A 23620-nucleotide genomic window follows, 5' to 3' on the forward strand; every position below is an offset into this window, starting at 1 on the left:
CAAGGCATCACTGCTGGCACTTCAGGTCACAGAGGGGTGGAGACCTGCTCTCCCTAGTGCGGCCACCAGCGAGGGGCGGGGCCTGCTCAGCATGGCCCTCAGACTTCAACATGGCTTCAGGTAACCACTCAATCTGTGGACGTCCACATGGCCTTTGGTGGTAGCACTAGCCATGAACATCAACACAGACCGTGGCTGCCATAAGACCCAGCCATGGCCCTCAGAAGCAGCCATGGCCTAGACAGGTGATGGAGATTTTTCACTCCCTTTCGTTAGGAGCAGCGTAGCCGCCGAAGGCTCCTGCCGTGGGTGTTGCAAGGATGGGAAGTTTTGCTTCCTTCCTGCCTCCTCACAGCTTCATGGCATGTTTGTGTGCATGTAGTTCCATGTGCTGTGTGCATGTGTATATGTGTGTGTCTGTACATGAGTATATATTTGGTAGGTGTGTGAATTGCACGTATATGTATTGTATGTATTTGTGTCTACATATGCGGTATGTATGTGTATACTTGTGTGAACCTGAGATTGTATGTACATATGGCTTGTGTGAATTTTTGTGTGTTAGCCACGTGCTATGTATTCTTGTGTACATATGGGCTGCAGTTCACCATCCTGGCTTCAAGTTCAAATTGTCTTTCTGGCCACCAGTGATAATAGGCCCCTCTCTACACACAGGGAGGGCAGCGGGCCAGGGGCTTCTCTTTGCTTCCATTGTAGGTCTTTGTCAGTGACGTTTTCCTGTCCCTCTGACATACTCCTTCCACAGTTACTCCCAAGCACACCCTCCATCCAGTGGTCTTTAATTCCTCTGATAGATTAAAAAAAAATACTTTCACTTCTTGTGTGTGAGTGTTTTGCCTGAATGTATGTATGTGCCCCACATGCAAACCCCTGGTGCCCTTGGAAGCCTGAGGAGGGTGTTGGATTCCCTGCACCTGAGTTATAGAAGGCTGTGAGGCACCATGTGACGGCAGGAAACAGCCTGGATCCTCTGCAAGAGCAGCGAGTTCTCTCAATGCTGCACCATCTCTCCAGTCCCCTCCTGTAGACTTTTCTCCCATTCTGCCTGCCCGACAGGCGCTCACCTTCCCTGTGCCCTCCCAACTCCTGACGTAAGCACCTCTGATGTGTTAGTATCACCTTACGCATCTCCTCCCTAGAGATGGGTTGCTAATGGTGTAAATGTGATTTATGTGACAATTATGTATTCAATGTCTGCTTTCCTATTCAGTTCCCCTCAGGTGGACAGGCTCCACATCTGCCTGTCCTTGCCTGTTGGGATGCTGCTTGCACTGGGGCAGGCTCCTTCCGCATGGCCAGTTAATGCTCACGAGATCTGCTACAAAAGCTGGGAGGCATGTGAACACCCATTTGCTTCTAGGCAGCAGCTTGGCTGTGTGCTCAGAAGTGGCCACTTGTACTCCTTGGCTTCTTAGCCACCAAAGCCTCTCAAACCAGCGGACAGGCAGGGCTGAGAGTGATCACTGGTACACTACTGTAGTGTGCGAGTGTCCCTTTTTGGAGTCAGGAGGCCCACAGAAGCATATGCAGAGGAAGCTGGGAGAGCAGTGACCAAGCCTGGGGGTATTTTACTGTGTGGCCTGGGGTGTGGTGTTTGAACAGCCAAGACACATGCTGCTTGGCAGAGGTCTAGCTCATCTCCACATGCATCCAAGATTCCTTGATTTCTCTCTCTCTCTCTCTTTCTCTCTCTCTCTCTCTCTCTCTCTCTCTCTCTCTCTCTCTCTCTCTCCTCTCTCCTGTGGAGCTGTAACTCTGAGAGCACTCTGTGTCCTAGGCAAGAACCTCTGAAATAAGTCACCTCTCTTTCACTTATTATTATTTATTCTTTAAAGATTTATTTTATTATTTATTTATCTGTATGTGTGCGGGTCTGAGTGTGTATCCATACAGGTGCCAATGGATAACTACGGAGGCAAGAGGAGGGCAAGGACATTAGATCCTCTGGAGCTGGAGCTGTAGGAGGCTGTGAGCTGCCCATTATAGGAGCTGGGAACCAAACCCAGGTTCTCTGCAAGAGCAGCAAGTGCATTAATCTCCAAGCCATCTCTCAAGCCCCTTTGCAGTCTTTTTTGATACATAGTCTCACTTTGTTGCTCAGTGGCCATGAATGCACACAGTAGCCCAGATAGGGCTGGAACTTGTAATCTTCCTGCCCTAGCCTCCCCAAGTAGCCAGGACTGCAAGCTTGTACTGCTAGACCTGACAGATTTCTTAACGATTAATATGTGCTAGGATTCCATGTTGCTTGGAAGGAGGTTTCTGATGCCCCACAACACCTAGAAACACCCACAAAATCTTCCTATGTCCCCCAAACATTGCAAAGGCAATAAGCCTGTTTATAACCATAAATATCTCACTGCGTTTGTCACAGTGTAAGAGACTTTGAAGTTTCTATGAATGCAATTACATTAAAAACCCGAGCCGGGAGTGGGGTGGGGTGGTGAATTGAGTTTGGCTCTGTTAGGAGCCTCAATCAAGAGCTCTTGGGCCCTTGTGTAACTGCAGCTCACAGCTCTGCCATAGGAGTATCTGTGCTGTGAGCAGGACGTGCTGAGACTCCCCGGGATCTACTTGGGACATCTGCTGAGGCTAAATGCAGGTCTAGTGGTGCCATTCTCATATTTGTCTAGGTGACAGCTTTTTCCACAGATATTTATACAAACTTTGCTGCGTCTTTTCTTTATAAATTCACTTTTCTGTCATCTGTGAACCCAGGGGATTCGTCTCTCCTCTGTCATTTAAATACTTATGAAGCTATATGCCACATCCTAACATGGGCATCCATCCAATAACTCAAGATCATGACTTTGTGTCTGTTAATCTATCAATGGTTCTGATTACTCTTCCCTTGCTCCTGTCATGTGTCAGGAGACACAAAATAGAAAAGGTTAAAGAAAAAGCAAATGAACCCCTAACCAATCCAAAAATACTCCCAAAAGTTACAGAAATTCATGCCCAACTCCTATAAATATTTTCAAAGTATTTAATATGTGTCTTACGAGACATGTAACATAAGTGCCTGCTGGTGAGATGATCTGTGCTATTTTAGAAAGCAGAGTGGAGCATCAATAAAATATGTTTCTGTTGTGCGAGTCTGAAAATACTGTAAGTGAAATTTATATAAAATTTAAAAATTAATAGCTGAGGAGAGAGGAATAGCCTGCTCTACGAAATGCTCCTTGAGCCACCCTGCCTGCGATATTGTGTATGGCATCCTGAGTGCACTGTGCTCAGGGAAGGCCACCCATAGGTGCCAACAACCAGGCGACTGGATCTTTGATATAGACTCTTTACTTATACCGGGGTGCAGCCTCTCTGGAACCTCAGAAGCGTCACCCTGATAAAAGCCAAAATGCTTTAGCACCATTGTTCAGTGACCTTCCGTGGACACTTCAAGGTTGCCAATAAGCCCTATTTGTCAGAGATTCCTTTGGAACATAAAGACTATTCCTATCTGTATAGAGTTTCCAAGTTTTTGGTTTTGTTGGTGTTTTAGGCTTGGCTGTAGTTGATAGTCACATCTCTGAACTTGCATTTAGGGGCCAGCTTAACCTGCAGCTTCTCCAGTCTGTGGACTACAGACTTTTCAAATACCAGCTATAGTTAGCCTGTGTGCAGGCTGGGACTTGTAAATATATTAATGAAATTTATTAGAGATTTGGAACTGTCACTTGAAGTTAGTTACCTCATCATCCAGTGTCCTGATGACGTGACCCTGTGGTAGCAAAGTTGATGGTGATAATGGTGTGAGTTTCTTCTCCTTCAAAGAAGGTGGTTCCAGGAAGTAAGAGCTCAGGGTAGGGGTGGTGAGGCAGGAAAGCTGATATGAGGGTGTGTGAGTTATCAGCATAGCGCTCAGGGCTAGTATGTGTTTCTGTTGTAGGTGCTCCGGCGGTATTCAGAATCAAAAAGGGTGGGGTCTTCTTCAAACCCATTTACCTCTTTAGGATGAACAGGAGCAGGTACAGCAGAGACCTGAAAAAATGTGAAGTTTCATTCTCTTTCCTGAAACCCCTAACTTGATGGGAGAGCATGAGCTAGAGTCGGCCATGGTTTGGAATAGCCCTGCAGACTCCCCAGATTTCATTTTATCACTCAAATAAACACAGTGACATCTGTCTGAATAGGATCTTGAAATAAATCTGGAATTTATGTCCTCTAAAAGTTTAAAATACAGAACAGATTAGAGGTAAGACACTGAATAATGGAGAGTCAACTGTGCAAGTGTTGAAGCGAGTGTTTTAAGAAGGAGGCTCTTAGCATCCTTACCAAGTAGCACTGTTATGAGCGGGGCAATGAGACTGAGTGCTCTGGGGAGGTGTGGTGGTCTGAGTAAGAATGGCCCCCGCAGGGCCACATATTTGAATCTTAGTCATTAGGGAGTGGCACTACTTAGATGGATTAGGAGATGTGGCCTTGATGGAGGAAGCATGTCATTGGGGTGGGCTTTGTGGCTTCAGTGGCCCAAGCCAGACCCAGCGGCTGGCTCTCTCTTCCTGCTGCCTGTGGATCTGCACATAGACTTTCAGCTACTTCTCCAGACAAATGTCCGCCCGCATGCCACCATGCTTCCTGCCATAACAATGATGACTTAAATATTTGAAACTGTAAACAAGCCCCAATTAAGTGTTTTCTTTCATGAAAGTTGTGTGGTCATGGTGTCTCTTCACAGTAATAGAACACTGACTAGGAGGGTGGAGGGTTTGGCATTGTTTCTACAGGGAACTAAGTTCTTTGGAAAATTGTCTCTTTAGGGATTGCTTACATCTAGGGAGAGATTATGGTAAGACAGGCATTTGAGGATGGGTATCCCGGGATGCCAAGGCTGACTCCGAGAGGAAACTGTGGGCAAGAGTAGACTAAGGATATTTATTAGGGAGAGCACATGTTGTTGGCGGTCTAGGATTTGTCACTGGGTTCTCTGTAGTGTCTAATTAATGAGTAAAGAGAGATAATGTGTGCAATAAAGAATCCAGAGAAGATTGGAGAAAAACTTTTTGGGTACTGGTTCTACACTGGATCATTATGGAAGGGAAGGGTTCTGGAGACAATTGAGAAGAAAGACATGAAAAGAAGAGAAAAGGAAAATCCAACATTGGACAAAGGGTGGCCCCAAACAGTAGACAAGTGGTCTACTAAGGAGCAGGTGAACCAGAATAGAGGAAATGTCATGAAAGTGCCTACCCTTGCATCAAGTCTTCCTCAGCTCATAGATGATGGTCCCTGAGAACCTTCTGAGGGAGTGCTTGCAAGGCCAGACTCTCCCCCGAGTGCTCTGACCTCTCATTACCTCCTATTATGGAACAATGGAAGCAAAACACTGAAGGTAAAAGCCAGCCACTGGTGCTTGGACAGTGGAAATGGGTGTACAGAGGTGGCTTGAACAGACAGTGGAAATGGGTGTGCAGATGTGGTTTGTTCTCTAAAACCCCCGCAGGGGCTTAACACTTCCAAATTATATGTTAATTGTAGCAAGAGGGTAGAAACTTAATTTCAGTATGGTGGGCTAACACTGGGGCTTTTGGAAAATTGTTAGATTAGATGAAGTCACTAGATTGAAGCCTCCATGATCCCTATGGTCACTTTATAAGAAAAGGGAGAAAGCCCACACAGATAGAGAAATACCCATGAGATGTAGTTGAGGCTAGGGCTCACTAGAGCCTGAGTATACTGCCTGGCTTCCAGCCTCCCATGATACTATCAGCTAAATATGACTGCTTCATTATAAAGCATCCTGCATCAAGTATTTTGTTTTGATAATGCATGCATTATTTTTCTCTGACTATCTGACCAGAAACAATTTAAGGAAGAAAGATCTTATATTGGCTTACACATCTGGGTGATACATTCTATTATGGTTGGGAAGACATGGGCATAGGAATAGGAGGCAGCTGGCCACACTGTGTCCTCAGTCAGGAAGCAGAGAGTGAACAAGAAGCGGAGCCTAGCTATAGACCCTCCAGACCCCACTCTCGTAACAAAAGATCCACTTCTGGCAATAAAAACCATGTCTTAAAGATCAACCTTCCCAAACTACATCACCAGCTGAGGACCAAGTGTTCAAACATGTGAGCCTATGGGGACAAGTTCGCATCCAAACCATACCAGGTAATGAAAGGTGAATTAAAATATCACGTACCATCAGGCCAGATGATGTGACTTCTAATTATCCGTATTTGCATGGGTTATTCACAGAAACAAGACCAACAGGCATGTTCTCTATTTCTCCTCTCTCTCTCTCTCTCTCTCTCTCTCTCTCTCTCTCTCTCTCTCATCTTTCCTTCCCTCTCTCTTTCTATCTTTCTTCTTCTCTATTTTAGAAGTCAACTCAGTCAGGCATGGTGGCACATGCCTTTAATCCCAGTGCTCAGGAGGCAGAGGCAGCTCTCTGAGTTCGAGGTTATCTTGGTCTGCAGAGCAAGTTTCAGGACAGCCAGGGCTACACAAAGAAACCCTTTCTCAAAAACAAAACAAAACAAAACAAAAAAGAAAAGAAAAGAAAAGAAGTCAACTCACGAACTGATGGATGCAGAGGAGCCTGAGTCCACAGCAGTCTGAAGACAAGGGTTGTTGATGGCCTGACTATGACCTGTGGTGGTTAACCTTGATTGCCAACTTGACTAGATTTTGAATCACCTAGGAGATATTCTGAAGGGCATTTCCAAAGAGGTCTTACTGAGGTAGGAAGACCCACCCCAGACATGGGCAGCACCATCCTGTAGGCTGGCATCTAGGACTGAATAAAAATGGAGGAGAGGACACCAACATTCACCTCTCTCTGCTCCCTGATGGCAGACACAATATGACCAGCTGCCTCATGCTGTGGTTATCGTGACCTTCCTGCCCATAGTGACCTGTACTGCCAGAAACTGCATAAAAGTTGGGTACAAGCAGTTTGTGTCTGTAATACCAGTTCTGGGGATGGGGGGTCCCTAGAACTTATAGGTTCAATGAAAAGAATTTGTCTCAAAAAATAAGGCAGAGGGCAATTGAAGAAGACACCTAATGTCACCCCTGACATGTACATACACAGGAACAACACTCCCAAAGAGATGTTTAACATGTAAGTAAGCCCTACATTTAATTGAACTGGTTTCTTACTTTTCACACAGAAAGCATGTGTCTGACCTCTTAAGATTTAGGATTATTTTTTTCTCAAAGCATTATGAATGACTGCATGGGCCAGAGACGAGGCTCTCCCTGGAGAGAAGTCCACTGAAGATCTGGCAGCTAGGTCACCGTGGAAAGAAACAGAACCAGCTTTTGTGCTGGTGATTCTGAGCAGTGTAAGCCGTATGATGGTTGGTTATAGAGTGGAGGAGGTGTGGTTGGTGGGTCCCGTCTGGTTGATCCTGATACCTTATCTTCTTCAGGTACCCTGTCTCTCCTGATGCCACCATGGTGACTCCCCATGGTGCTGTTCTTGAAAATGAGCCTCTTCTGGGGAGAAACCAAACATGATCTTGTTAGTGTGGGGAGGCCCCCTGGGTCAGTTTATAGATGTCACTTTGAGGACCAAGACAAAAGTAGAGACCTCCCATGGATTCAGTCTTTGTGGCATAACTTTTATAGTGTGCCCACTCAGCCGAGCTGCTGGCACAGGGTGTTTGCTGACCTTCAGAACCAGCCACGACCTACAGTGTGTGAAGTCACAGAGGACAGCAGGGTGCAGGGGCACACAGCCTAGCCACTCACTCGGTTCTAGTGTGCCTCGAGCCCCATCCTTTTTGGAGAGTTTGATCTTCTGGGTTTCCTTCAGGAAGATTATCCAGACGATCAGCAGGAGGACAGCAGCCCCCAGGACACCCACTGCCACACTCAGTGCAATGGTGGTAGGGCACACTAAGGAGAAAGCATGAGCCGTAAATCGTGTGAGTCCCTGTGGAGGACCCGGCCCCACCATTACGTACCCCAGGAACTCTTGTGGAATGAGGGATAAGAGACTTAGAAACAGACAGGAGAGAAACAGAGAGAAAACACAAGAAGATGGGCCTGGATCCTTATCCACTGGCCCAGAACTATAGTCCAAAGGTCTATTTATAACAATGCAAAGGAGTGGAACAAAAGACCTCCCCACTGCTAGTTAGACCTTCACAAACACCTGGTACCCAGGCCCGTGGGCCAATCAACCTCTTATGCAGTCCTGCTGGGTACAGCCCCTAGGAAACCTAGTGGGCTACAAGAAGTCTCTACCCACAAGCCTCTGCATGTCTCCGTCTCTCCCAGAGGGTCCCCACTCCAGAGGCTTGCTGTCTGCCCCTCAACATGGGCAGACAAGGGAACATAGGCTCAGCTCCATCAGAAGCAAGGCCAGCCCCTGTGGTCCCAAACGATACTTAAGGGCCACCGGGCCTGGCTTCTTATTCACAGAGAAGAAGATCCTAACCCATCTCACTGCACAGTGGGAATGGGGAACCCTGGTGAGGTCCATGCTCATAGCCTAAGGACAGGTCCTCAGCTTCAGGTACCTCACACCGAGTCTGTGCCCCCCCCCTACTCTGCTGGGTTTCCAACTTGAGAAAGGTTGGGGAACAGTGGGCTCCAGGTCTCTGTCCCGTAGGAGTCCCAGTGTACTGCTGGCTGGCATTTCTCATGGTTATCCGAGTGGTCTCACTGCCTTTGTCCCTTCAGTCCTCCAAGCATGAATGGGATGCGGAACTAGAATTCTGGAGTTTCTTGCCTAAGACCTGTAAAGATGTCGTGCCTTTGGCCCAAATCCACTGTCTTCAACGCCTTCAGTCATTGTCACTCATCACTTCTCCCAGCCGCTCTAACCCCCAACTTCCCATGCCACCTGCTGGGGAACCCTGGGCCTTCAAACTTTCACTTAGTCCTCTATTTCTCTCCTACCATCTTCACCAAAAAGTAGCATCTGTCCATACTCCTTCCTGACTCAACCCAGCTCAGCTGTCCGCCTCTAGTCTGTTAGTCCTGACCAGACAGCAATGTGTGATAGGACCATGTCTGTCTCAGCCGCTCAAGACAGGCCCATGTTCACCCTGTCCTCTTACAGGACTGTGTCCAATATGTCCCTCAACAGTTCCGTGTGGGCACTGATAGGACACTGTCCACTTGGTTGCCAGCTGAGATGAAAAAAAAAAGGAGAAGACAACGTGGGTGCTGCCACTTTTCTTCTGGGAACTTTTTGTTTTTTTTCGTTTTTTGCAGACAGGGTTTCTCTGTATAGCTCTGGCTGTCCTGGAACTCACTTTGTAGACCAGGCTGGCCTCAAACTCACAGAGGTCCACTTACTTCTGCCTGCAGAGTGCTGGGATTAAAGGTGTGCACCACCACTGCCCAGCACTCTTCTGGGAGCCTCTAATAGATTCCTGCCATGCTCAGGAACAAACCTGAATCCATGGAGGATGTGTGGTGCCCCAAGGGCTGATGACTCTCATGACCACAGACCTGCCATGTCTCCTCGTCCCAATGAACTCATTTTTCCTTCCAGAAGAAAGAGCCCCTCACCACAAGGCCTTTGTATCATTTTAACTTTGGTTGCAGCCTCTCACTGTGCTGGACATTGTCTGATAGGACCATACTGTGAACCCCATGAAGACCAGGTCAGAATCTTCAGTTCCCAGGCATTACTGTCAAGGACTTGAGCTGAATGGGGCCAAACAGTGCTTATGGGGCAGCAGCAACCCCACTCTTCTGAGACTCACCATAGGCATCCTGAAACAGCTAATGGGTACCAGCCCATGGGGCCATCACATGGGAGATGCTCCCACGGTGTGGTGTGGTGCTTCAGTGGTTCCATGCTCAACACGTACTGGAGCTAGTACCAGAGGACCTATCGGTCATCGATCTCTTGGTGCAGGACCAGGTAAGGGTACGGATGCCAGCTTCCCTGCACTACGTACCTGCCCAGGTATCCTGGATAGTTCCCCTTTTGCTACTGAGTATCCTTGCCCAGAGGAGAGAGACCCTTCCCTCTGCAGCCCTCCTGCTGTCTGTGGCTAGAGTTCTTGTCACTATGTCCGACCCGCACCAGATCTGGGCACCGTCCAGCCTTACCTCGGCTCACATCTATGTAGATGGAAGAGAGTTTTCCCCAGTCTCGCCAACGCAGAGTGTAGGTTATCCAGCAGCCCTCTGAGTCCTGTTCACTGCAGTTCTTGCCCTTAAAGAATGTGTCTGAACTCATCAGACTCCCACACTCACTGATGCATCGTAGTCCATCGCTGAGTTTTAAGCATTCGGCACAAGAGCTGAGGAGAAGTTGGGGAATGAGTTTGATGGAATGGGGTGGGCATGAGACATATGGCACATGGATGGGCAAGGTGCACAAGTGTTTGAGGGCACACAGGTGTGTTGGGGTGCAACACTATGTAAAAGACATATGACAGGTGTGCAAGACTTCACGGGTGTCACGCTACATGGGTGTGTTAGGGTGAAAGGTGTGTGAGTGCGTACTGGTGTGTGGGGATGCACCAATGAATAAGGGTGTATTGGTGTGTAAGGCTGTGTGTGTGTGTGTGTGTGTCAGGGTGCACATTGTGTGAATATATACTGGTGTGTTAGGGTGCACTGGTGGATCAGTGTGTACAGGTGTGCAAGGTGTATAGTGTGTGAGTGTAGACTGGGCATGTTAGGGTGCCCTGATGATTAAGGTGTACAGATATGCAAGGATGAGCGGGTGTCTCGGGGTACATGGGATTGTCAAGGTTCGCAGCATGCAATATGTGAGGATATCCACATACAAGCTGGTCCTGTAGTGAGAATCCTAGGCACTCTTAGAGGTCAGCACAGTGGTGTAAGTGAGGGTGAAAGCAGACTGTGATCCTGGGAGCAGATGAAGGGCAGAGCCAGTGGAAACTGGATTCAAGGGCCCAAGGGAGGTAGAGGCTCCCCTCAGAATGAGGCCTCCTGCTGGGTCTGCTGGGTTCTGCTGAGAACTACGGTGCAGTGGCATCCCTGCTACTCTCAGGTAGACTAGCAGTGAGGCCAGTGTGGGTGGTTGGGGATACTCACATGTGCTGGCTGCAGCGTGGGATATAGCGAAGATGCTCACACAGTGGCGGAAGGTAGCCCGGGTTACATGTACACCTGTTGCAGTGGCATCGGCCATGGCCACTGCACTCCACCAAATTGTTGTTCAGACAGCCCTCGGTGGACCTCCGGCACTGGCAGGCTGAGCCCTCAAAGCCCTCCTTGCAGCTGCACTGGCCGCAGAAGCAGGAGCCCCTCTCTGGAAAACAGCTGAGGTCACTACAACTCCCCTTCCTGAAGGTGGGCAGGAACCAGGAGCCATCGCCCTGGGCCCTTGCCTGATACTGCCTTGCAGGGAGGACTGTACTTACAGGCTCCTCTGCTGTAGCTCCTCACACAGCCCCACACCACCAGGGAAGGACAGCTGGGCAAAGACACAGGGGCCAGGGAGGCCCCCCACCCCTCCAGCAATGCAGCCCCCTTTCAGCCAGAGCGGGCCTCCCCCGTGTCTGCAGAGCTCTTGGGTCAGGACTGTTGCCTCTGTTGACCTGCTAGGACAATGCCTGGGCCTCACAGACATGGAAGGCCTGCCCAGGTTTGCTGCTGCTGTGCCAGCAATCATCTGTACCTCTATCTCAGTGTCCCACGCAATGCCTCCTGGTGCAAGATTGACAAGAAAATCCGTCCCCGCCTCCAGTGTCCCTTTTCACTCACGTGGACCACCGCAGACTTGACCATCATGTCGCTCACAGTTATAGTTGTCACACTCGCAGTATTGTCCATAGATCACATTGTTTGGGAGGTCACTGGCGTGGCACACACAGTGCCCACAGATGCAATCTCCCAGTCCGGAGCACACCGTGGAGCTGTTGTACTTCCGGCAGCTTCTTTCCAGTTCCTGGCTGCTCTGGCCGTGTGTCTGGCACTCACAGTTTTTCCCGGTGTAGTTGGAGTTGCACCTGGGGCAGGGTAGGAAGAGCTGTGCTTAGGCTCTTCCCTGGGATGGGCACACCTTCAGCCGCTTTGGGTCTGGTGTACATCCAAACACCTGTAAAGTATGGCACGCCACCTCTGCTCTTCTCTCAATTGTCTGAGCACGCACCATGAATAGAACATGGGGGAGGCACTGAGATCCCTCCAGAGGCTGCCCTGGGTAAGCTGCCCATGAACATCCCTCTGACAGGGCACTGTGGTATCATGCAGATAACCCATGAGGGGCAAATGGTACACTAGTTGTGACTTCTGAATGTCCCTGGGTCTCAGGTAACTGATGGACCAGACCCGAGGTCTGACCTTTGATCCGTCCTGTCCTCAGTCCTTGCCTGCTACTGGATCTATGTCTTCTAGTGAGGGGAGTTTCCTGTCAGTCAGTTCTCTGCCTTGAACCCTTCATGGCCAGAGAAAAGAGTGAAGTCAGAATTTCTGAGGGCTACCCTGGGTGGGGAGTGACAGCAAGGGTTTTGGGGGTATGAACCCCAGGCTCCCCGGCATCTCCTCTCATACCATGCAGTCTAGAAGCTATCTAGTAGGATATTGTACTGTGGTTGTCCATGACTACCTTCCAGTAGATCCCTTTCCCACAGGCTGGCATGCCCCAGGCTGGCATGTCCCAGGCTGGCATGCACCAGGCTGGCCATTCCCACTTCACTTGTCCTGTGAGCGGGAAAGACTGGTTTGCTGGGTCCACCTCACCTACAGACACCTTTCCCACGGGTTGGCCTGCCAAGGGCTGCATGTACCTGCCTCACCTGCAGATGCCACACTCCATGGCACCCCTGCTTCCACAGAGTCTGTGCTCCTGACTCTGGTCCTGGCACTGGCACTCACACTGGGGAAGGACTCGCACGGTCACTGTGTCAGGGAAACCCAGGGCCTGGATAATAAAGGACTGCTCCCGGATGCACTCTGAGGCTGTGACGTTAACCTGGAAGGTGACCTGTAGGAGTAGCATGGGGCTTAGACAGGGGCCATGGGTGACCAGGGTCACAGTCCTCCTCATTTCCCCTCAGGGGTGCTGGTAGGGACCTGATAGACGTCAGGGGAGTGGATGGCATGGGTTCTCTCTGAAGCAGAGGAATGAGGATAAGAGCTGGATCTTGGGATGGACGATGGACCAGGCTGTAGGGAGGCCAGACCAGCACCCTCACCCACAACCCTCACTAACCAGCATCCGAGCCCTGCTGTGAATCAGACTAGGGAGGTAATTTTTCCATTATATATACAGTAGGGGGTTTTACAGTGAATTTGTGGGAGACAGTTTTCCCTTGTGTCGGGCCCACAAGTCTAGTGTGCTAAAATACTAGAAAGTCAGAGGGAATGTGAAGATCAGGGCCAGTCTGTGACAGCACACATAGGTGGTACAAGGAGAGTTCTGGTTTGCCAAGTCAAGTCACATCTAAAATAAATTTAAACCCATGGTTCTTGAAGATAGAGGAGAAATGTCAGTGAAAACGAGTAACACACAATCTAAAAATTAGGATAAAATTGGTCAAATTCTCATATGGATATCCAGCATGAGGGGATGGTATTTTGTTCAGTGTGAGTGTAGGTGTGGTGTGGTGTGTGTGTGTGTGTGTGTGTGTGTGTGTGTGTGTGTGTGTGTGATGTTAGTTCACAAGCAAAAAGAAAAATGAAAGCTTGGGTAACAAATTTATATCCAGTGTGTTAGGGAAATAACTCAGTTTGTTTTTCTGCTCACCTGTGTGGCTTGAGTCTTGATGTTTTCATTGAAAGATGAAACAGAAGTCAGAAAAGCTGACCCAGTCCATCTTGTTTGTATCTCCTTTCATGCCTAGCAATTGCCTCTAGGGGGTGCTGTTATCGCACGGCTGGCCAGTGTGCATCAGGGCTATTCCAGGAGGGGCCTGGGGTTCCCTGGCATGTGCTTATGGTGTCTTCCTGCTCTTTAACATTACCACATAGACAGCGCTGGTCTCTGCTAAGTGATGTTCAAAGGGAGAAGGAGCGGCTGCTGGTCACCGATTGCCTTCCCTCTTGCTTGTCCCCATGTGAGCCTCTGTTTCCTCCTAGATGCCCCCGGGATGGAGTTATTGAGATACCTGCGGGTCCCCGGGATGGAGTTATTGAGATACCTGCGGGTCCCCGGGATGGAGTTATTGAGATACCTGCGGGTCCCCGGGATGGAGTTATTGAGATACCTGCGGGCCCCCGGGATGGAGTTATTGAGATACCTGCGGGCCCCCGGGATGGAGTTATTGAGATACCTGCGGGCCCCTGGGATGCTGAGGTGGGAACCCCAGGCTCACCGTGTCGTTGATCTGCACATCGCCACAGTCCCCTCTGGATTTGCCTGTACTTGATGCTCGGTTACTGCAGAAGGAGTCGTAGGTGACTTTCAGGGTGTTGGGGATGGTGGTGTGGTCCAGGAAGATGCTGGAGGAGAGTTTCTGTGGGCAGAGAGCAGCCATGCTCGGGGCGACAGGTTCAGCTGTCCCTGCCCTCCACAACTGTGGCACCATTGCACTTTTCATGCCCCTGCTGTGCACCAGTTGATGACACAAACATACTGGTAGCTCAGGGAGTGTGTCAGGAGAGGCCAGCAGGCCGAGGCCGTGACTAGCTCCGAGTCAGGCCACCGGCAGGAGACCAGCATAGACACAGCTGTGAGCCCTTTGAGGACAGTCCCCTCACTGTTGAGTTCCAGGGTTAGCAGAGGAGGAACCCTAGACGGTTGGAGTGACGTGAGAGACAAGACACAGATGGAGGGAGACCGGGCAGGAGGCATGTGGTGAGTGGGCAATGATGGCGTTCCTCTAAAGGCAGAGATAGACATGACTGGGCAGTGGCCTGGCGAGGAGCCTTCTTGGGGGGCATCTGGGCTCACAAGGCTTGAGAAGAAAGAGTGCTACAGGGTCCCCCACACACTTGTGCTGGCAGACCCCAGGATGTTTGGCCATAGAAGCCTAGGTCAGAGTTTGAGGGTACCTGCCGCTGCCACAGGCCCTCCTTCCCAAGGTTGTCTACGCAGGGTATGGATTTATTGAGGTGATTTCTGGGATCTCCCCAGCCTGTGGGGCGGTATGTGCTCTCCTCTGGCCACCCGCCCTTCTATCTCTCCACAGTGGTTGGCAGGGAAGAGCCCCATTTGGGTAGAGCTTAGAACTCATGTTTCAGGGAGAGCCAGATGAGATCTGGGAGCCATACATACCATCATTCACCAATAAGAGGAACTGCCCTGTGCTATGTGTCTGTCCAGAAGACTCTGGGCTACCTGTAGAGGCTGCAGGAGGCTACAGCGGGGTTCTAAAAGTCAGAGCTCTGCTAACTGTGAAGTTCGGACCAACCCATCCAGCTACTGCAGGAGACTCACGCTGTAGGTATCCTTGATGAGCTGTGCCACATTGCTGGAGTCATCTGACAGTTCCCCAATGGTCAGCTTAGGGATGAGCATGGCAATTCTCTGTTGGGAGAGAAGATCAAGCTGGCACCTGGTACTACCAGCTCCTCCAGGCTCATGAGGGCTTGTGATACCCAGAGGGTCCCTCAGGCTCTCCAGGTGGCTAGGATGATGCTCGAGCAAGAGCCCACTTCACCGAGTCACAGAACGAGCATCAGGGGCATGCTGCCAAGCGCCGACACCTGGATCTTAGCACTCACACGTCTGGGGTGTAAGTGCTCCTGGAGTCCACTTCCGTTTCAAGCTGGTGATGTTGTCACTGACTTGGGAACATGCACCTGGCTCATCATGGGACAGTATTTTCAACACATCACCATAGTGGACAGAAATCGTACACAGGACACATAAGGGCACAGATGACAATAGAATGCGGTAAAGTCACAGGAAGAGGTAAGCTCTGAGCATTACTGAGTTTGAACAACCTAACTTTCATGGTGATCATGTCACACAACCCTGTGACAATCAGCTCTGGCAGGACCGATCTGCTTCCCAGAATGTCCCTAGAAGTGGCCCAGCCTGAGCCCCGGGGTAGCAGACAGGCCAGCATCCTCCTCACAATTGCCCTAGTGCCGTTCAAGGACTGTATCATATGTCATGAAATGGGAGTGTTGCCACCTTCTCCAGAGACATCCTACTGATAGCCAAGGCACCTCTCTCCCCAGAATTGTCCCATGATTCTCTAGAAGGGAGTCAGTCCTCTCTGTGAAGTGCAGAAGGCTTGCTATAGCCAGACCCCCAGACTTCTCTGAGTTCCGCAACTCACGGTCGTTGGTCTTGGCCATGGGACTAGCCCACCAGAAAATTTGGGCTCTGGCCTGTCCAGTTTGTGGAAGTTGCTTTCTCCTAAGTCCAGAAGCATGCACAAAGAAGGGTCTTATGTGTAACATCCTCACCTGCTCCCTGTGGCCTTGATCAGCCTCCCAAGACCAGAGACTTAGGAAGGCCTATGACCTCCCAAGGCAAAGGAAGTGGTAGACCTCTAGTCTCTCATCTGTGGCTTCCTCTCTTGTCACCATGCTGTCTGTGGGAGTATGACTCCTGACCTGCTACAACTCCATGAGGAGGGGGGTTGTCATAGCCCAGTTACAGATGAGGACATAGGGACTGCGGCATCCTAACTACGGAGTGATCTCTTCTTTGTTCCCCTCGCTGGCAACCCGTGCAGAGCCAAGCCACAGTTCTCTGTGCCTGGCTATGATGGAGGTATTCCACAGGCTGCCCCCTCTTCTTTTTCCTGTTGTCTCTCTGCAGGGTAGTTTCCCTTCTCTGGAGCCTGGAAACCTAACAGCAAGAACTGTGGTTTTCCTGTTGTCCTGGCAACGAAGGCTTACCTAGGACCCAACCGGAGTCCTCGTTCAGCAATGCACAGCCAACAAAAGCCAACTTCCTAGCCCTTGTAGGGCTTTCTCCCCCAAGATTCGTGTTCATACTCAACCCCGCCCTGCATCTTTGTACAACATGAGGTCGTACAAGGCCACACAGCCTCAGAGAGTCCAGCCACAAGGGCAGTCAACCTGAATACACATGTGTCTGTGCCTATGAGGATGGACAATGTCAGAGGACACTGTTATCACACTCAGATGGGGAGAATTTGTTCCTAGGGGCAGATGCTTTCTGAATTAATTGGATGGATCAACTCAGGGGTCCCTAGAGCAGCTCTCTCAGGTGCTCATCACTGTCCCTCCTAGAGGAGGAAGCCGAGGTCCTAGTGGTCCCACTGCAGACCTTAGCTCTGAGGTTCTCCTGTAGGGACCCTGATGGCCCAGGAGAACTGGTCATCTGACAAATAGATTATGGCCATCATCTTCCTCATCTCAGGCCACTGGACATGTGTTTCCTTCTGGTCTCTGGCCCTCAGTCTGGCAAATGGGAGCAGGACTCTGGTGAGGCAGTGAGAATGCTGGGCATGCTCCCTGCAGCTGAAATGCCTCTTTTGCTCAAGACCCACCTCTCTTACCTCATATGTTTTCACCATCCTTGAGGGCACCAGGAAGATGGGCTGGATGTTGTTTTCAGCCAGCTTGCTTGCCAGCTGGAGCACTGACTGGTAGTCCTGGAGAGAAGAGACATCCTGTCAGGCCACCCAGCTGAAGCAAGTGCCTATAACTCTGAGGACTACGGTGCCAGCTCAGGTCCAGGCTGCCCTTGTCCTGTGGCAGCACTTTCTCTGAACAAGGTGTACAAATACGTGAAACAATTCAGCAGAGATGAGTGATATTGAAAGACAGTTAAGAAAACACCAAACATTACAATGTGCCTGGCCTCTTGGTGCAGACCCAGGGACCTCTAATCCTTCCTGGCAGCCTCTCTCAGCTTTTCCTTCCAGGTCATATCCAGTCATTTGTGACTCTGTTGACCCACAGACCCTCTCTCTATCAGGGACCCACAGCTTCCATGATAGGTTCGGACTCAGGTTAGGGGGTCTTCATTATCCTCTTCCAATCTCTTCAAACTTATCATTAGTCCTGCCGCAGCTTGCTTACAAGTCCCCTTCCTCTAAGTCCACTCCATCCCCTAGGGACTTGGTCTTCTTGTGGTGTGCATCCAGGGTCCCCCTAGTTCTTCTCAGTGGCTCCTTCTAGCCTTCTAGCCCACCTCTATTCTTTGTGACTTCCCACTGACTTGCAGAATAGGGGAGACTCTCTTCAGTATGCCTTGGTGTCCTACCATGTGCTCTTGTCTGAGTCTGATATTTAAGACCTAACACTCCCACTCACAGCTTTCAGAGTTTTTTCTTGAATTTGCTTCTTAGGTGGAAAGAGGTATCCAAGGCTCTGGAGAGGTAGCCCTGTGTGAACCTGACCACGCTGTTACGTGGGGGCGGGTTTGTAAGAATCCTGTCTTTTTTCCTGTTTGAGTTCCTGTCTTGTGTCATGCAGGGCTGACCCTCAGAAGATGCCAGGGAAGGAGAGGGACTCACCGGCTCTCTCCTGCTCTTGTACACGCCATCTTCCATGTGACAGTGACTACCACTGAGGTTCTGTCTGGTACTCCAATTCTTGTCTTTAGCAAAGTGGAAATCGTTGTCAGTGGCGAGCACCAGGAACCGTGTTCCATTGCGCCAGCCGATTTCTCCCTGAGAAATAAATGGCCTCGAGTTATCCACCAAGCTTTCTCAGCTGCGTCCCCACGATTCAGGTGTGACAGCCTGCAGCCTGGAGCCACTGACCCTCCCATTCTGGGGTTTCAGAGCAGCCAGACAACAGAAAGAGGGAGTCAAGATTGAGTCTGGGATGCATCTGCTAAGATGCCTGAAGTGTGAGGTGAGGGTACATGAAACACATGTCTACTTCCAAAAAGATGAAACTTCTACAGCCTGTCCCTCCAGACCCAGGACTGGACTCCTGAAAACATTCCCAAAGGAGGAGAAGACTATGGTGGCCATCATGACAGGTAAATCCCAAGTGCCAGTGAAGGGACCACAGGGGGATTGCATCTTCCTGGATCATCCCTGGAAAGGAATGTGTGCTTGGAGTACACTGTATTCTGACACCCATGAGGGCGTGTGTCCAGGGCTCCAGGGAGGCTGGAGAGCTGAGAGATGAACCAGGGAAGAGTTAGCCTGCAGCAACAGTGACATTATAAAGAGACAGCCTGGGACTGATGCGGGCTGGTGTGTGGTGAGAGAGAAGTCATAGGAGGGAACTCTGGATAGGGATTGCTGTCTTGTCTTGGAAGTGAGGCTGGGCCCCTGACTCAGGACATGCAGGATGAGGCCCAGATTAAAATGACCACTTGATGGTCTAGGCTACAAGACAGTTAGTGGCATCACAGATTAATATAAAATCTGTGGTTAACTTCCAGGTCCCTTTGCTCTTTTCCCCCTCTCCCTCCCAGCCTACCTCCTGAGGCTCTCTAGAGGTCGAGTGAGGGCTATTCTCCTCAGGCTGGCAGCCAGCAAAGGGGCCAGTGGCTTGACCCTTTGAGGGAACATGGCTAGTGCAGGCAGCTTGCAGTACCACATGAGGCTCCAGACTTGGGGAAGTCTGCAGACCTCAGTAGGGCTCTGTAGGCTCACCAGGCATGTGGTGACTTGCATCATAGCATCCAGCTGTCCCTTGGAGGTATCCAGGTGTCCAGAAACCAATTGCTTCCCCAGCTCCTTCTGAAACTGGCTGGAGTCATCAGTCAGCTTCAGGATGTGCTGGAAGGTCATGTTCCTGATGGATCCAAAGCCTGAGGAGAACAGGGGGAGCTAGGATGGAAGGCTGGGTCCAAGGTAGGGAAGCAAGCCTGGGAGATACTTGGACACAACCTCCAGTTTCCCTGTCTTGTAGTAAAGTAAGCGAGAAAGCAACATGGCCGGTGTGGGTGTCTGAGTATGTATGTTGTGGGAGTACCTGTGTGTACATGTGAGCATTCAAAATTGTGTATATGTCTGGGCCCAGTATGCCTATGTGTGTTCCTGTATGAAGGTGAGCATGTCCAGGTGCGGTAATAAATTGTTTGCATATGCCACCATATGTATTTGAGAATGTGTGTGCACATGTGGTCTTATACATGCCTGTGGGTGTGCATGTGGCTATGTATACACATACAAGTACGTGAATGTGCACACACATGTCCAAGTGTGAGGGAGTACATCACTCTTCGGGGAAGAGAGGGTACTATTTTGGGGAAGCCAGGCCACGTGGAGCTGGGTACACACATCACACATGCGTGTACCCAAGCCTTATGCTCTGTGGACCTGTTGGTACTTGTGGAGCACTGACCTTTGATCTGCAGCTCACATGATCACTGCCTTTATGCTATGCTTGCTGCTTAGTCAACATAATTTGATGTTCCTTGATTTTTAGAAATTAGCATCATACCAAAAGATGAATGAAAGAGGAAAGAAGAGGAAGTGGAGGGCTGAATCTCCTAGTCAGTGACTGGATATGGACCCTGGAGGGGATGCAGGCCCAACTCCACCCACACTGATGCCCTGAGGACTCTGCAGCTGCAGCTGACAGAACTCTGCCTCTGGTGTGTTGAGAGGGGCTGCCCAGGCTATGGCAAGAGCTGAGCCAGAACCCCGCAGTGGCTGTGGACCTCACCAATATGGCCTGATCTGGTGATCTCATTGAGGGCTTGGAGCAGGTCACTGCCCAGTGTCTGGACCTTGGAAAGATGGCCTCGTGTGAAGCCAGAGAGGGCCGTCAGGAAGTACAGATCAACAGAGCTGTCCTGGGTCCACTGGACGCTCACTCTGAATGCTGCCGCTTGACCTGTGAAGGAGAAGGGTGGCCCTGCTGGGATGTGTTGTCTGAGGACATGTACTGAGGCAGGTGCTGCCTGTGGGCTGTTCTCTCCAATAGCACCTCGGTCCTCTGTGTTTCTTCCATCATTGCTGCCTGGGCTAGCGTCCTTAAAAAGGGATTGATGGCTGTGCCTGGTGGGGCACACCTTTAACCTCAGCACTTGGGAGGTAGAGGCAGGAAAACCTCTGTGAGTTGGAGGCCAGTCTGGGCTACATAGTGAAACCCTGTTTAAAAAGGGGGGGCACCTAAAACTCTCCTGCCTCTTCCTTGTCCTGTGGGGACATTGAGCAGATGGTAGAAGTGGCTTCTGGGGAACCCAGCACCTCCCAGCACCCTGATCTTGGACTTCCATTCTCCAGATCCACGAGCAGTATGTCTGGCGGGTGAGTTATTCAGCCTGTGGAGCCAGGCCACTCAAGACTTTTGCTCATGCCCAAGGCTTGATTTGCCACCCTGGCTCCCCGGGGCCAGGCCTCATAGCAATGCTGGGGGCCTGTGCTCCGAGAGACACTTGCTGTGGTCATGGTCACATCTGTTAGGCAGGCTGGTTTAAATTTAATTTAGTTTCTCAGCTTCTTCAAGCTCCTGCTGCCTTGCCTCCCCCACCACGATGGACTGCCCCCTGAACTAAGTCAACCCTCTCTCCTTTGAGCTGCCTCTGCCAGGCATTTTATCACAGTGTCAGGAAAAGAAACGAAACCACAGTCTACCTGCCCACAATGACACCGGGGATGCTGGCCGAGCTCCTGTAAACACCGAGTGCCTGGTTCACGCCAGCCAAGCTCAAGCCTACCTGGTCTCAAGTAAAGTGTCACATTTTGTGGGGACAGCTGCTTCTGGTCCCTGTCCTTGTCCTCCTGGGGTTCAGCGAGGCTCTTGGGGTCCACGAGGTACTCAGATGTGCAGCCCTTTAGCAACAGTTGCACTGGAGTATCACAACGACCGGACTCTGGCTCCCCTTGGCCTGTGAAGTTCTGGGGGAAGGGCCGGTTTAGTGTCAGGAGGAAGCGGACAGACCAGGAGGGACCAGAGACCCCAGCCTATCTCCTCTTCGCTTGTCCTTAAAATTTGGCATAGAAATCTCTGTGGACTGGGACAGCCTACCAAGGAATACCAAGCCTCCTAGGAAGCCCTGGTCTCCTTGAGAGCTCCATGTCATGCAGAGCCATGGGTTGCAGGCCCTTTTCTGCCCTTGAACTACGCCCTTCAGCAGTGAGGACTTGAGTTCAAATCCCCAGCATGTACACACAAATCAATGCCACATGTGCCTGTAGCCTTGGCACAAGTACTCCTGGCTGCCTGCCTAGTTCCAGGTGCACAGAGATCCTGCTTCAAAGGAATAGATGGAGAGTGATGTCCTCTGTCTACTCTACTTGTGTGCATGGACACATACACCTGCAATACACACACACATACACACACACACACACACACACACACACACACACACACACACACACACCACCCTTAATGTATTCAAAACAAATGGGGAAAGTCATTCTGAGGGCATCCAGAATAGCTTAGAGGGGCCGTGGGCAGGCCTGTGACATTGAAGCACCACTGGACAAATGATAGTCACAGAACATTGAACAGGATAGAAATGCATGTATCCATGGGGGAAGGGGGGGAGAGGAAGGGAGAGACAGACAGAGACAGAGACAGAGAAGAGATAAAGATGGGGAGAGAAACAGAGAAACAGAGAGAGAGAGAGAGAGAGAGAGAGAGAGAGAGAGAGAGAGAGAGAGAGAGAGAGAGAGAGCAGATAGTCATGGGGGGACAGGGGGACCAGAGAAAGACACACAGAGAAACAGAGACAGAGAAGAGATAGAGATGGAGAGACAGAGAGAGAGAGACAGAGACAGAGACAGAGAGAATGAATAGATGTCACACTCTGCTCGTCAGCCATGCGGTTCTTACCAGCTTCTGGCACCAGGCACAGCCAGGCCCTGACCGGATGCAGTCCTGACAGGTGCTCACCTTGTCCTTGGTACACAGCTGGGACAGGGCTGGGGAGACAGTAGGGTGAGCAGGTTCTGTCCATCCCGACTGCGGGTTCTGTCCATCCCGACTGAGGGTTCTGCCCATCCCGACTGTGGGTTCTGTCCATCCCGACTGTGGGTTCTGCCCATCCCGACTGTGGGTTCTGCCCATCCCGACTGAGGGTTCTGTCCATCCCGACTGTGGGTTCTGTCCATCCCGACTGTGGGTTCTGCCCATCCCGACTGTGGGTTCTGCCCATCCCGACTGCGGGTTCTGTCCATCCCGACTGCGGGTTCTGTCCATCCCGACTGTGGGTTCTGCCCATCCCGACTGAGGGTTCTGCCCATCCCGACTGAGGGTTCTGCCCATCCCGACTGCGGGTTCTGCCCATCCCGACTGTGGGTTCTGTCCATCCCGACTGTGGGTTCTGCCCATCCCGACTGTGGGTTCTGTCCATCCCGACTGAGGGTTCTGTCCATTCCGACTGTGGGTTCTGCCCATCCCGACTGCGGGTTCTGCCCATCCCGACTGCGGGTTCTGTTCATCCTGGCTGCTCCAGAGTCAATGAGAGTGGGTGGGAAGAGGCTCAGGGGAGGTCAGGTCAGGACCTAAAGCCATGTGGCTCTGTGAGTTGAGTGATGCCCATGGGGTGTGCCTGCTCTTCCCAGAACACCCCATTGGAGGTGACGTCATGGAACTCACCAGATCCCAGGGAGAGCAGCCCAGTTAGGATGAGCAGCAGAGGGTGCCGGCCCAGCATGTCCTGTGGAGGGAGGGGCTCAGTGAGTCCAGGTTAACCACCTACCGAGCCCCTCTTGGATTGTCTGAAATGCAGGGGTGCTGAGGGTGGAGATGCTTTTGTTCCTGCTACCACAGGGTGTAAGAATCAGACAGGTTCAGGTTCCACATGAGTTAGTTAGTACTGTCGTCAGGCTCAGGGAAGGAGGAAGTGGGGGAGGGCACATACCTATTGATGTGCCTGGGGCACCAAGCACAGAAGACAGGGTGCCCACTGTAGGGGACATAC

General features: G+C 50.9%; 1 protein-coding gene across 1 annotated transcript in view; it reads right to left on the reverse strand.

Annotated features, from left to right (window-relative positions):
- Nucleotides 1–6842: 6842 nt before the first annotated feature.
- The window catches only part of LOC102912036 (integrin beta-2-like protein), a 21578-nt gene continuing 4800 nt past the window's right edge, over nt 6843–23620 (reverse strand). The window contains exons 2-16 of the mRNA XM_076549302.1: nt 23296–23356; nt 22531–22619; nt 21407–21587; nt 20410–20580; nt 19392–19549; nt 18294–18449; nt 17331–17426; nt 15287–15376; nt 14223–14363; nt 12705–12892; nt 11671–11915; nt 10999–11215; nt 10042–10235; nt 7720–7866; nt 6843–7464 (exon numbers count right to left, since the gene is read on the reverse strand). Of these exons, the coding sequence (XP_076405417.1) occupies nt 7394–7464; nt 7720–7866; nt 10042–10235; nt 10999–11215; nt 11671–11915; nt 12705–12892; nt 14223–14363; nt 15287–15376; nt 17331–17426; nt 18294–18449; nt 19392–19549; nt 20410–20580; nt 21407–21587; nt 22531–22619; nt 23296–23353 (2202 nt within the window). The 5' untranslated portion in view covers nt 23354–23356 and the 3' untranslated portion in view covers nt 6843–7393. The remainder of the gene's footprint in view (nt 7465–7719; nt 7867–10041; nt 10236–10998; nt 11216–11670; nt 11916–12704; nt 12893–14222; nt 14364–15286; nt 15377–17330; nt 17427–18293; nt 18450–19391; nt 19550–20409; nt 20581–21406; nt 21588–22530; nt 22620–23295; nt 23357–23620) is intronic.

The sequence above is a fragment of the Peromyscus maniculatus genome, chromosome 12 (genome assembly GCF_049852395.1).
Source record: "Peromyscus maniculatus bairdii isolate BWxNUB_F1_BW_parent chromosome 12, HU_Pman_BW_mat_3.1, whole genome shotgun sequence".
Lineage (NCBI taxonomy): Eukaryota > Metazoa > Chordata > Mammalia > Rodentia > Cricetidae > Peromyscus > Peromyscus maniculatus.